The 14,581-nt window shown below is 34.6% G+C and overlaps 2 protein-coding genes across 2 annotated transcripts in view; both read left to right on the plus strand.

Moving 5' to 3' along the window:
* The window catches only part of LOC101024101 (olfactory receptor 4K2), a 190,250-nt gene that overhangs the window by 151,403 nt on the left and 24,266 nt on the right, over positions 1 to 14,581 (plus strand). The gene's annotated exons all lie outside the window — the stretch shown is intronic.
* Positions 3,605 to 10,132, plus strand: LOC101024808 (olfactory receptor 4K2-like). The gene has a single exon (XM_009211020.3). The coding sequence runs from the start codon at positions 5,049 to 5,051 to the stop codon at positions 5,991 to 5,993; it is 945 nt and encodes a 314-aa protein (XP_009209284.2). The 5' UTR covers positions 3,605 to 5,048; the 3' UTR covers positions 5,994 to 10,132.

The following is a 14,581-nucleotide window of genomic DNA, read 5'->3' on the forward strand; positions in this document are numbered from 1 at the left end:
TCTAGATCCTTGAGGAATGTATACTGTTTTCCATAATGGTTGAACTAGTTTACAATCCCACCAACAGTGTAAAAGTGTTCCTGTTTCTCCACAAGGGATAAACATCTTAAAACTAAACTTGTTTCCTTATTTCAAAGAGTGCTGAAATGTGGTCAGCTAAGGAAGATTTTCTTGGGCTCTATTGCCAGACCTGTGGGGAATGTAGGATATATTGATGGGGAATGTAGGACTGTTGTGCAGAGTTCAGTCTTTGAGGTATTTGGGAAAAAAGTTGTGCTTAGAGAGCAAGCCACAGATAAATGATTGACCTGCAGGCAAATATGGCAAGACCCTTGGCTTATGGTTTTAGGTTGTGAATCCACATCTACTGTCTTCCTGGATGATCTATTATGAACACTTCAAAAGTAATGATAATTATTATAAACATCCCTGCTATTATTTCTACTATATTTTATTAAGTACTTTCCTTGTAGTAAGCATTGAACTGAATGTTTAAAATTTATTTCTATAATTTAATTTTTACATTATTCCTCTAAGGTACTCCATAGTACCTCTCTTCACTTCCCCTGGTTATGCTGGACTTTCCAATATCCCCCTTTCTAGGATTCACCTATCCCTCGAAATAGCTATCAATATTAGTTTGTGCTAATTTTTTAATGTATTGTCAGAAACTTTAATGCATGATTCTTCCTTTAATATGCAACTTCCAGTAAGCAAGTATTTGTTGGAGACAAATTGCCTTAGCCTAAAAGAATAATTTTCCAATTATGGGATTTTGAACATTGGGGCATAAATATGGGAATATTTCCATAACTAAAGGAGTAATTTTTTGTTCCCCATATGCTCTGTAAATGACTGCTTAGATGTTTTCTTCTCCCAGGCTGGTTCCAGTTGTGCTTTTCTCCAGTGAACATTGCTACATCACAGGTGTGCATTCCCACTTTAAATAGCAAAGACACACTTCACAGTTCTTGTTGCAACTCTGTGAAAAGTTGGGTCAACATTTTAATGACTCCCACTGCAAGTAGATTATAGTGTTTAATCCCTGATCTAGTAAACGTCACTGCTTTCTAAGGGGTTTTATATAAAGACAGGAGAAAATATGCATCCATACTCCAGGCTTCTGATGCTTACTAAAGAACTATGGTGATTTCAGTAGGCTTGTGAATCTCGGAGCAAATGGTGTTTTTGATGCTAGGTGCATAACTGGTAGGTTAAAAGCTAGATATGATAGTAAGGCTCTTCAGAAGCAGTTGTGGTTTGCATTCTTCAGGTAGCAAAACAATGAACGTTTATTTAATAATTATATAAAACAGAAATAATGGAGGAATAGTAAAGAAAAAGTATATATGACTTAAAGACTTAAAAATGGATGGTTCCATTAAATAGGGCTTAAAGCATTCTTTCTGGTGATGAAAAGGAGAAAAAATATAAATATAAATTTATGTATATGTTTAATCAATATAAGAATAGTTCCCATTAGTAAATAAATTGTCAATAAAATAGAAATATTCAAATGTGTGAAGCTGAGGATTTTCAATGCATTTAATGTAAAAGGAACTTGTGCCATTTTCATATGAAAAATGCAATTTCAAACCTATGAAATTATTTTGGTAGCATATGGTCTTTTTCTAAATCCCTGAACTTAGATTAGAATTTTTATTGCATATGTTATTAATAATAACACAAGCGGATTATTTCCAAACAGCAATATTAGATCTGGATTTTGAAACCTAGAAAATTCCTTAAATTTTGCCCAGAAAATATGCTTCAAGCTTTACATAGACCATGTAATATAATTCTCACAAGTTGAGGTCAAATCTTAGGCTACTGAGACATAAGTGAAGTCAAGAATACCGTAACTACTCTTAAGCACTGGGCAATAGACTCCTTTTAAGAATTCTAGAATATCATTCTATGACAAAATTTAAAAATAATTTTTCTTTTTCTTCTTTTTGAGATGGAGTCTAGCTCTGCCATCCAGGCTGGAGTGCAATGGCGCCATCTTGGCTCACTGTAACCTCTGCCTCCCAGGTTCAGACAACTGTCCTGCCTCAGCCTCCCGAGTAGCTGGGAATACAGACACACACCACCACGCCCAGCTAATTTTTAAATTTTTAGTAGAGATGGGATTTCACCGTATTGGCCAGGCTGGTCTTGAACTCCTGACCTCATGATCCACCCACCTCGGCCTCTCAAAGTGCTGGGATTATAGGCATGAGCCACCGCACCTGGCCAAAATAATTTTTCAATATTGACAAAACAATTTAAATATGTGCAAATAAATGGAGATGTAACCAGATTTTTCTCCACATGGGAAAACGTGAGGTCATCTAAAGGAAAAATATTGCTGAAGGTGACATTTATTTGTATTTTTATTTTGGGGATGGAGTCTCCCAGGTTGGAGTGAGTGGTATGATCTCGGCTCACTGCAATCTCCGTCTCCTGGGTTCAAGCAATTCTCCTGCCTCAGACTCCTGAGTAGCTGGGATTACAGGTGCCCATCACCACACATGGCTAATTTTTGTATTTTTAGTAGATACAGCGTTTCACATTGTTGGCCAGGCATCGTGGTCTCCCAAAGTGCTGGGATTACAAGCATGAGCCATTGCACCCGGCCGTGAAGGTAATATTTAAAATTTTGATATTTAGTGTTCAATCGCAGAATGAGTTAAGGATGGAATAATAAGGTAAATTGTAATTAACAAAGTACAATTCATTTCCAGTACATTTGCTTCTGCACAGCAACAATTAAAAACAAATTAAAATTTTTTAAAATGAATCAGATTTTTTCCCATTATTATTTTTCCACTTCTAACTGGACTCTGAAAGTTGCTGCAACAGAACAATCGCTATAATCCTTCTACTCTAAAGTCAGAATATGTAGTCACTGTAAAATTTCTGATAGTTATCCAAAAAAGAAGCCAAAATTGTTTTGGAACATTTGTTTCAGTTTTTACTACAAATCAGGTAAGACTTTTCCTTTAGACTAGAAACCATGCCACTACTTTTAACTGAAAACAACCAGCTAATATCTGCAAATGTAATCAGCCAATCAGTTAATTCAGAAAAAAGGTGGCACATAATCATAAAACTTATTTTTTCACTGAACTGATACATTGGCGGTGTCAGACAGTTAAATCTATATGTGTATTGATCTACAATCTAAAATTTCAATAGTCAGTAATCTCAGGCTTTCATAATACAAGATTTTCTTTTTTATTATTTATTTTCAAGAATTTTTGGAAGGATCATTGGGAATAAATTAATGGAAGAGATTGAAGAAAATAAAAGTCAAATAGTTCTTCTTTTTTTTTTTTTTGAGACAGATTCTCACTTAGTGCTCAGGCTGGAGTGCAGTGGCATGTTCTCGGCTCACTGGAGCCTCTGCCTCCACCTCCCAGGTTCAAAGGATTCTCCTGCCTTAACCACCCGAGAAGCTGGGATTACAGGTGTGTGCCACTATGCTTGGCAAATTTTTGTATTTTCAGTAGAGACAGGGTTTCGCCATGGTGGCCAGGCTGGTCTCAAACTCCTGAGCTCAAGCCATCCATCCGCCTGCCTCAGCCTCCCAAAGTGCTAGCATTACAGGCATGAGCCACTGTGCCCGGCCCATTGATTGACTCTTTTTCCATTTGTTCATTCTTCAAATTCATAACAATGATTTTATTCTTTTCTAAGCATATTAATATTGACTATAACTTAAATATTAGTATGTTGATATTTTAAATTTTTGACATTGGTCCACCATGTTTCACTGACATAATGAAGTCTTTTTTAGTGTACCTTGAAAACTTTTATTGAAGAAGGAATGAAATATTGCATTTTCAAAGATGGATAAGTTATAATACAGGATTAGATAAAACTGCATTATCGATTATCATTAAATTATCATCAAAACTAGATAAATATTCACATGTGTAAAGTGAAATATTCAAATGTGTAATATAACAAGGGAATTCATATAGTTTTACATGTGGAAAAAGCAATTTAAAGAAAGATGATTTAGATGCATATAGACTTATAAATGCCTGATCTAACACTATATTTTTTTACATAATTAATTTCAGTCTCATCAAATTTTCCAGTAACCTAGACAACTTTACAGTTACCCAGCTAAAATTTCTGTAGTCAAAGGCTTAAATTTCATTAGGTGGTTGGCAAAGTAAACCCTACCTGGTCACAAAATTAGCTTTCATTTACTAGGACTAAGTTTCATTTGCTTTGTACCACACATTTGACTCTTTGGTAAAGACATTGATATTCCATAGGAAATAAAATTTCTAGAACTTGGGAAGCACTGTAAATGAAAACATTAATTCTGAAAAAATTCTGAGTTCTTAATGTATCTGTTTTGTTTGTTTTTGTAGTTTAAAATATAGCTTTGGGTAGAATGAAGAGAATTAAAGGAAGGAGATTCTCTTTTTAAAACATGTTTTTATGAAATAATAAATTACCCAAAGTGGAGAATAACTCTTGCAGGTTACAAGTATGCCTTTTGATTATCAGTTGTCTTATGGAATTAAGTAATTAAAAATTAAATAATTTATCACCCTCATAAGATATTAAATGGATCTTCTGAAATCATTATAGTAAAGTCTTAGTTAAGTCTACTGTTTAACAATAGTTGATTCAAAATATTCACATTTTTGTGTGTAAGAGAAACCTTTAAGAATTCAACACTCATTTTATTTTTAGTTTTATTTATATGCCTTATTCAGTAAAGCACACAAATGTAATGTAATCTGCCTCAGTAAATGTGTATTATGTAATTCGTTAAGTTGTATTCAGATAGGTATATAATTTTGTGGGCATGTGATGACTACAACTCAATGTGTACTGATGCTGGTCAAAACCAAGGGGTTAAACTTTTCAGATTATATCTGGTAGCAATTGTTAAGTGGTTCCCCCCAAATATCTTCACCCTGAGGATTTTTAGTTGGATTCTAGGTAATCAATCTTTTAGCGAATGATAAGTTAATATGTGGTTGTAGAAATATCACATTTTCAAACTCTGTAATTTTGTCTGCAGCCGAGTCTGCAGATGAATGGAGGGGTTCAACTATTCCAGAGTATCTGAATTCGTGTTACTTGGACTTACTGATTCACCTGAACTCCAGATACTCTTCTTTGTGGTGTTTTCTGTCTTCTATTTAATGACCATGTTGGGCAACTGCCTGATTTTGCTCACTGTCCTATCCACCTCACACCTTCACTCTCCCATGTACTTCCTGCTCAGCAACCTGTCACTCATTGACATGTGCCTGTCCTCCTTTGCCACACCAAAGATGATTATGGACTTTTTTGCTCAGCGTAAGACCATCTCTTTCGAAGGCTGCATTTCTCAGATCTTTTTTTTGCACCTCTTCACCGGGACTGAGATTGTGCTGCTGATCTCCATGTCTTTTGACAGGTATATTGCCATATGTAAACCTCTCCATTATTCAACAATTATGAGCCGAAGAGTGTGTGTTGAGCTTGTGCTAGTTTCTTGGACAGTGGGCTTTCTGCATACAATGAGCCAATTAGCTTTTACCCTCTATTTGCCCTTCTGTGGTCCCAATGTTGTAGACAGTTTTTTCTGTGATCTTCCTTTGGTCATCCAGCTAGCTTGTATAGATATTTATGTTCTTGGGATCTTCATGATTTCAACCAGTGGTGTGATTGCTCTTATAAGTTTTCTGCTTTTGCTCACCTCCTACATCATTGTTCTTATTACTGTCAGGGACTACTCGTCCACAGGATCCGCCAAAGCTCTTTCTACTTGTACAGCACATTTTATTGTTGTGTTAATGTTCTTTGGGCCCTGTATTTTCATTTATGTGTGGCCTACCACAAACTTCCTGGTAGACAAAATTCTCTCTGTTTTCTATACCATCTTCACTCCCTTTCTGAATCCACTTATCTATACTTTGAGAAACCAGGAAGTGAAGACAGCGATGAAGAAGAAACTGAATACCCAATATTTCAGTCTTGGGAAAACTGTTCCATGATACTACGTACAATGAATAGAGATCTCCTTTGTGAGATATATTAACAGTTATGTTCTTAGAGCAATCAAAAAATTAAAGTTAGAATTTACCTTTCAAATCATTTAGTTTAAATTTATGAAAAGAAGTCAGGGATAAGAAATGTGTGACATCTTGATGAAAAGTTAGCGCAGTGTTTACAAGGCTTTTGAGTTATAGGTCTCCTTGATAATCTGGTGAAATGTAAAGGTTATCTTCGTAGAAAAATGAACATATCATCAAAATTGTGAATATAAATTCAGGACTTCATAGACCTCTGGATCCTACAAACATACCTCAGATTAAGACAACTTAGAGAAGCATGAGATAAAATATGATTCTCCTGTTTTCTAATCCAGAACATTCGTATTCTGCACAGCCTTGTGGTACTCTGATGGTGTTTAGATTAATTTAGAACTATAATTAGCAGTGTAGGACAAAACAGGTTTTTAAAAAAATAACACTGGGAATAGTTTTATGGGAAAATTTATACTGCGAAGAGATTCTTTTAGGTAATGTTCAACAATCTCGATTTAAGGGGTTCAGTTATTTGAGTTCTGTGTCAACTTTGAAAATAAGAGAACAGTTCGAAGAATCAGAAATTTAGCAATACAGTTTCTTAACAGGTGTTTGTATCACTATCACACTTCATAATTAATATAGCAAATAATCAAATAATAATTTGTAAAGTTTAAATCATAGCAAACTACCCAAATCTGACTGGTTTTCAAAACCTGGCTGAAAATTATAGATATGATGAATTTATGTACAATGTTTGGGAAAAATATTAGCTATGAAATTAATGATAACTTTTTCATTTCCAAAATAAAATTTTGCAGCATATTATTAGTCTTAGAAGAAGCTTTGTGTCTAATTTTCAACATAATATAACCTGTGGAAAGAAAGGAAAAAAGAATTTAAGAAATATATAGCATGATTCTCCCTAATTTGGTATATTATTGATCACGTTAAATCGATTTTTTTTTATGACAAGAGAGTCTTTGAAATCAGTCAGCCAGTCCAATTTCTAACTGAAGGTCCAGAGAATTCACAGAACTGGTTGAAGGCTGAATCACTGTAAGGGGCAAAGACATTTCTCTAGACACACATGGACCCTGGAATTAAATCTTAATTCTGTCATTTCCTAGTTGTATTATCCTTGGGGATTCACTTTACTTCTGTCCCTTTTTCATCTCTAAAAAGACTGTAAAAGGTAAATTAAATATTTATCATAACTTTTTTAATGGAAAGTATACAGAATGGATTCTAAAAATGTCATTTCTATTTCCCTATGACTTCTACACAAAATACATCTTATATTAAAGTAGTATGCCTTTGAAGAATAACTTCTTTCAAAAAAAGTCACTAGCAGGTTAAATTAGATATTCTAGTTTTAGGATGTTTTTAAGACTGCAGCTTGTTAAAGACATATGATGGAAAAACTAATAGAACATTTTCCAGTTTTTCATTAGTAGTATGGTTGGGTGGGGTGACAAAACTAGGTTAGATTGCATGGTATCTTGATATACTGATAAAAATGTGTCTACTTAAAATAACTGACGTATATAAAAAGAGTTCTGGAAGCAATCTGTTATCATAGATTTGAACAGTGAGTAGCATGAGCAAAACACAAGACTTTGCCTTGCAAAGAAAGAAATGGCATTAATAGTTTTGCCACTTAAAAGTCCAAGATAATTGTAAAACATGCTTCAACACAATCTCCAAGCCAAATATTTAACATTAAATAATGTGCAGAAGCTTATGAAGAAACGTAGTGTTGGAGCTAGATATAAAACCACACTTTAAATTTGAAACACTAGTTCATTTTAACAAATTATAAACTCTTCCTTCTTGCCTTGAGTCAGTTAGGCATATGAAAAAAAAAAGATTAGGGTGGAAATGTACTTTTGCCTCATTTCCACTTTCCTGCCCAAATTCTCATCTTTGTTTTTGAATATAAATCTCTGCTCCTGAAATGTCAATCTTTAGTTCAATAAGTATTTGTTGAACATCTACTCTGTTTCAGGTCCTTGCTGGATGCCGGAGATCCACTAAAATACAAGATCTGTTTCTCTTGTCGTTGAGGGACATGTATCCAGCAATTAGTTAGATCAATGTGTTGTAGGTATCAATTCCAGGGTCACAGATTTCTTGTTTTGCAACGTTGAGCAAGTTTTTTTCAATGTTTCTAAGCCTCAGTTTTTTTACCTACAAAATGTGGTAGTAATATTTAACCATTAGTAATGTGAAAATTAAGCAAAAATATATGTAATATATTTAACAATGCTTGGTGTTCATTAATACTTTAATAAATACTAACTAATAATATTATTGTTGTTGTTGCTATTGCTTTAAACATGTGTAAAATAACAGGTACTGGAATGGAAATAAGGGTTCTTACTTGAAATTCAATGGCAGAATTTCATACTGTAATAGGATGTACCAATTTACCTAGTATTAATTATTGTTAAAATACTGGATTTTTATCAATTATTATTAGTCTTTGATGCACTTCTGTAGTTAGCATTGTCCTTTGTATGCATTGGCCTTTGTATATGTTTCCAAAGAAGTATTATGCTTTTAGGGTTTCTTATTTTGAATTGAACTATATTCCAAGATTGCATAAAAGGGAAAAATAATAAATACACTATGTTTTATAGGTCAATGTCTTGTTTTTTTCTACAACAATGATTTTAAATAAAATAAACATGGTTAAAAAACCTGCAGTATTTTGTCCCTCATCTTTTACCCATTCAAAAAATAGTCATGGAAATGCTTTAAGTTCTTATATATATCAACTGAGAAATAAATGACTTAATAGTTATCTATTGAATTTTTAAAAAACACATTAATGTACAAGGCAGACTTTGTCCAGATTTATAAAAATATAAGAAATTGCTTATTTTGAGACATGGTAGAATGTACTGTTCAGGAAATTGTTAAAAATAGAACCATAAAATTAAAGCATGAAGTAAGACATTTCATCTGACTAGTGAAGCCCTAAAGCTGGAGAATAAATACCTAATCTCTACTAGAGAATTTATGGTATTAGAACACATTCTGGGGAAACAGTTAAGCCCTGAACTGTGACTGTGCCCTCAAAGCCTTACTCATGGATCCTAGTTAACATTTCTGCATAAATACAGCATGTCAGATTAGCCATTCTTCGACATGTTACACATGCCAGTATCTGAATATGGCTCTCACATTTGCAGTACCCTTGACTCCTCAGATTGCACTTTAGGTGACTCACTCGAGAGCTCTTGTCTTCAAAGAAGGAAGATGAGTCAGAGGTACAAAGAGAATAAACTGGAGAGTAGAAGGAGAGGGAAAATGGATGTAGTCAAATAAATAATTAGCTATTAATATATTCACAATTTTGATTCCCTTTTTTCTCATCTACTACCCTATACAATCCACTAAATAGTCCTCCTATTTTAATAATATATATTGACTTCATTTATGTCTCTTCATCTCTGCTGCCATCTCCCTAGACAAGGCAGTCTCTACTGCACAGTAGTACCACCTCACAGTATACTATTACAGGGTGGTACATAGAGCACTGCTTAGTCAATACTATTGCAACGAACTGCGAGTTGGTCTCTCTACCTTTCTCCTCATGGTTTCCCATCTTCACTCTCCACATAAGAGCAAGAAGTATTTCCAAAACATAAATGTGAGCAGGAGGAATAGTGGAGCACAAGTTGGGTTCTTCATCTGTATATCATACACTCTCAAGAGGTCTATGAATAGAATCCAGGAGGTCTGGGAACCTAGGTGAAAAAAATTACACATTTATTTTTTACTAATTAATTGACATGTAACATTTCTTTCAATTACGAATGTAATCAGTATTATCAGTACTTGTGATAATGTCATCACAAATATATTTATGTCATAAAAAACTGTTGCAGAAATCTCACAATATTGTGAAAGATCACTATTTCATTTTATTTTTTAACTTTTATTTTAAGTTCAGGGGTACAAGTGCACGTTTGTTACACAGGTAAACTTCAATCATGGGGCTTTGCCGCACAGACTATTTCATCACCCAGTTATTAAGCCTAGTAATCATTAGTTATTTTTCCTGATCCTCTCCCTCCTCCTACCCTTCTGCCTCTGAAAGGCCCCAGTGTCTATTGTTCTCTTCTTTATGTCCATGTGTACTTAATATTTAGCTCCTACTTATACATGAAAACATGCAGTATTTGGTCTTCTGTTTCTGTGTTAATTTGCTACGGATAATGACTTCCACCTCCATCCATGTCCTGGCAAAGGACGTGATCTCATTCTTTTTATGGTTGCATAGTATTCCATGGTGTATATGTACTACATTTCCTTTATCCAGACTATCAGTGATGGGCATTTAGGTTGATTCCATGTCTTTGTTATTGTGAATAGTGCTGCAATGAACATATACATGCATAGGTCTTCATAATAGAATAATTTATATTCCTTTAGGTATACACCCAGTAATGGGATTGCTGGGTTAAATGGTATTTCTGTCTTTAGGTCTTTTTGAGGAATTGCCACACTGTCTTCCACAATGGCTGAACTAATTTACACCCCCTCCAACAGTGTGTAAGCATTCCCTTTTCTCTATAACCTCACCAACATCTGTTATTTTTTGACTCTTTAGTAACAGCCATTCTAACTGGTGTGAGATGGTATCTCATTGTGGTTTTTACTTGCATTTCTCTAATAATTAGTGATGTTGAGTTTTAAAAATATGATTATTGGCTGCACGTATGTCTTCTTTTGAAAACTGTTCATGTCCTTTGCTCACTTTTTAATAGGTTTTCTCTTGTAAATTTGTCTAAGTTCCTTATAAATGATGGATATTAGACCTTTGTGAGATGCATTATTTGAAGAAATTTTCTCCTATTCTGTAGGTTGTGTGTTTACTCTGTTGATAGTTTCTTTTGCGTGCAGAAGATCTTTGGTTTAATTAGATCTAATTTGTCAATTTTTGCTTTTGTTGCAATTTCTTTTGGCATTTTCATCATGAAATCTTTTCCCGTGCCTATGCCTTGAATGGTATTGCCTAGGTTGTCTACCAGGGATTTTATAGTTTTGGATTTTACATTTAAGTCTTTTAGCCATCTTGAGTTAATTTTTGTATATGGTGTATGGAAACAGTTCAGTTTCAATCCACTGCATATGGCTAGTCAGTTATCCCAACACCATTTATTGAATAGAGAATTCATTTTCCATTGCTTGTTTTTGCCAGGTTTGTCAAAGATCAGATAGTTGCAGGTGTGTGGTCTTATTTCTGGGTTCTCCATTCTGTTTCATTAGCCTATGTGTCTATTTTTGTATCAGTACCAAACTGTTTTGGTTACTGTAGCCCTGCAATATAGTTTGAATTCAGGGAGTGTGATGCCTTCACCTTTATTAGTTTTGCTTAGGATTGCCTTGACTATTCAGGCTCTTTTTTTTTTTTAGTTCTATATGAATTTTAAAATAGTTTTCTCTAGTTCTGTGAAGAATGTCAATGGTAGTTTGATGGAAATAGCACTGTGTCTATAAATTGCGTTGGGCAGTATGGCGCTTTTAACGATATTGATTCTTCCTATCCATGAGCGTGGAATATTTTTCCATTTGTTTGTGACATCTCTGGTTTCTTTGAGCAGTGGTTTGTACTTCTCCTTATAGAAATCTTTCACTTCCCTATTTAGCTTTATTCCTAGGTATTTGATTCTTTTTGTGGCAATTGTGAATGGAATTTCATTCCTGATTTGGTTCTCAGCTTGACTGTTGTTCATGTATAGGAATACTAGTGATTTTTGAACATTGATTTTGTATCTCAAGACTTTGCTGAAGTTGTTTATCAGCTTAAGAAGCTTTTGGGCTGAGACTATGGGGTTTTCCAGATACAGGATCATGTCGTCTGCAAACAGGGATCGTGTGACTTCCTCTTTTCCTATTTGAATGCCCTGTATTTCTTTCTCTTGCCTGATTGCCCTCGCCAGAACTTCCAATACTATGATGAATAGGAGTGGTAAGAGAGGGCATGGTTATCTTGTGCCAGTTTTCAAGTGGAATGCTTCCAGCTTTTGCCCACTCAGTATGATGTTGGCTATAGGTTTGTCATATATGGCTCTTAATATTTTGAGGTAGGTTCCTTCAAAGTCTAGTCTGTTGAGTGTTTTTTATCATGAGGGAATGCTGACTTTTATTGAAATCCTGTTCTGCATCTATTGAGATAATCATGTGGTTTTTGTTTTTAGTTCTGTTTATGGATCATCACTATTTTAAAATTGGTTTAGCTGTTAGATTCTCACTAGATCTTTTATTCAGTGTGTTCAGAAAGCACTTGTATTACTATATCACAATTGAAAAAATATTTGAAAACTAGAGTTTAGTATAATTGACTTTCTTTGTGTTCTTATATTCTTAAATTTATTTTAAATTGACAATAATTATACATATTTATGGGGTACATAGTGATGAGATACATACAACATGTAGAGATCAGATCAGGGTAGCTGGCATACTCATCATTTCAAACAAGTATCATTTTTTTTTTGTTGGGAATATTTGATATCTTCTCTTCTAGCTATTTGAAAATATAAAAAATATCATTTTTGGCTATAGTCATCCTATAGTGCTATAAAACATAAGAACTTGTGTCTCCTATCTAGCTGTAATTTTGTATCCTTTAACAAATATCTCCCTTTCTCCTTTTTTCTTACATTTTTCAGCCTCTGAAAATGAATGCCTATTCTGCTTTTTCCTTCTGGAAGAGTAACTTTTTTTTTGAGACAGAGTCTAGCTATGTTGCCTAGGCTGGAGTGCAATGGTAATATCTCTGCTCACTGCAACCTCCGCCTCCCGGGTTCAAGCGATTCTCCTGCCTCAGCTCCCCGAGTAGCTGGGAATACAGGGGCCTGCAACCATGCCCGGCTAATTTTTGTATTTTTAGTAGAGGCAGGGTTTCGCCATCTTGGCCAGGCTGGTCTCAAACTCCTGACAGGTGATCTGCCCTCTTCGGCTTCCCAAAGTGCTGGGATTACAGGCGTGAGCCACCGTGCCTGGCCATGATTAACTTTTTAAAATTTCCACATAAGAATGAGAACATGTGATGAACAGCTTTTTGTTCCTACTTTATTTCACTTAACATAATGTACCCCAGTCCCACACATGTTGTTGCAAATAACATGATTTCGTTATTTTTATAGCCGAGTAATATTCCATTGTATATATGTACTGCATTAAAAAAATCTCTTCATCTGCTGCGAGACACAGGAAGATTCCATGTCTTGGTTATTGTGAATAGTGCTGCAATAAATATGAGGGTACAGCTGTCTCTTTGATATATTGATTTTCTTTCATTTGGATAAATGCCCAGTAGTGGGATGGATGGATCATATGGTAGTTCTATTTTATATATATATATATATATTTTTTTTTAAGGAAACTCTGTGTTGTTCTTCACAGTGGTTGTGCTAGTTTATATTCCCACCAATAGTGTATAAGAGTTCTCTTTTCTCCACATCCTCACTGGAATTTATTATTTTGTCTTTTTGATAATAGTCATCCTAACTGGGGTGAGACAATCTATCATTGTGGTTTTGATTTGCACTTTCCTGATGATAAGTGATGTTGAGCATTTTTTCTATATATTTATTGGCCATTTTTAATTCCCTGTATATTTTATGTGTGCAAGATATTATTCTGAGAAGGGTTCAGATTTCACTAGACTTCCAAAGGAGTCTATGATGCATTTGTATATGCACACAAACACACAAACACACACACACAGTTAAGAACCCCTGGAGTAGGGATCGAGAGCACCATAATTGAAACTGGATTGCCTGATTTCAATCCAGCTTTTCACCATTTACCAGGTTCGTGGCTTGGGGAATGTTAATTAGTTTCTCTATTCTAATTTTCTCATCATCTTCTAAGCAGAGTTTGTAAGTTAGCAGGCTGCAAGCCACAACTGTCCTCTATTCCCAACATGTTTTGTGTTCCCTCAAAGATTTCTAAAGAAATCAAGTTAATTACCAAAATTAGATAGTGGAAAGTTTCACAAACAAATACAGACTTATTTATTTTCATGAAAAAATGAAACAAATGTAAGCCTGCTAATATTTGACCAGAATTCCAAGTCGGAGCTGAGCTTTTAGATGGAATTACAACCAGAGACCTCATCTCTCTGTTTTGTTTTCCATCAGGCCACTCCATTCATATACATTATACCAGCAGTTCTGCCTACATGAATAGAGCAGCCTGGTGCAAAACAGAGCATGCCCTTTCTACCACCATGCCTACAACTTTTTTTGCATCTCTAACTCTCACTTTACTGTAATCCATCCTTGTTCCTAGCCTTTCATGCCTTACTCCCAACAAACATAGCATTTGTTGAATCACCAGGAATATAATGTTCTTACAAATTATTCCTATATGAGACTTTAGGTCAAGTAGGGTTATAGAATCTGTTATAGTTCTATCCTCTTCTTGTTTTATACCTGTCTCCCCTTGTGTCCTGATTCGTTTTCTGTTTGTACTCTAGCAGAAACCTGTTTTCAGTCATTGGCATTTCATTATACACTGAAGAGCTATGCTAG

Source organism: Papio anubis, chromosome 7, assembly GCF_008728515.1.
Source record: "Papio anubis isolate 15944 chromosome 7, Panubis1.0, whole genome shotgun sequence".
NCBI lineage: Eukaryota > Metazoa > Chordata > Mammalia > Primates > Cercopithecidae > Papio > Papio anubis.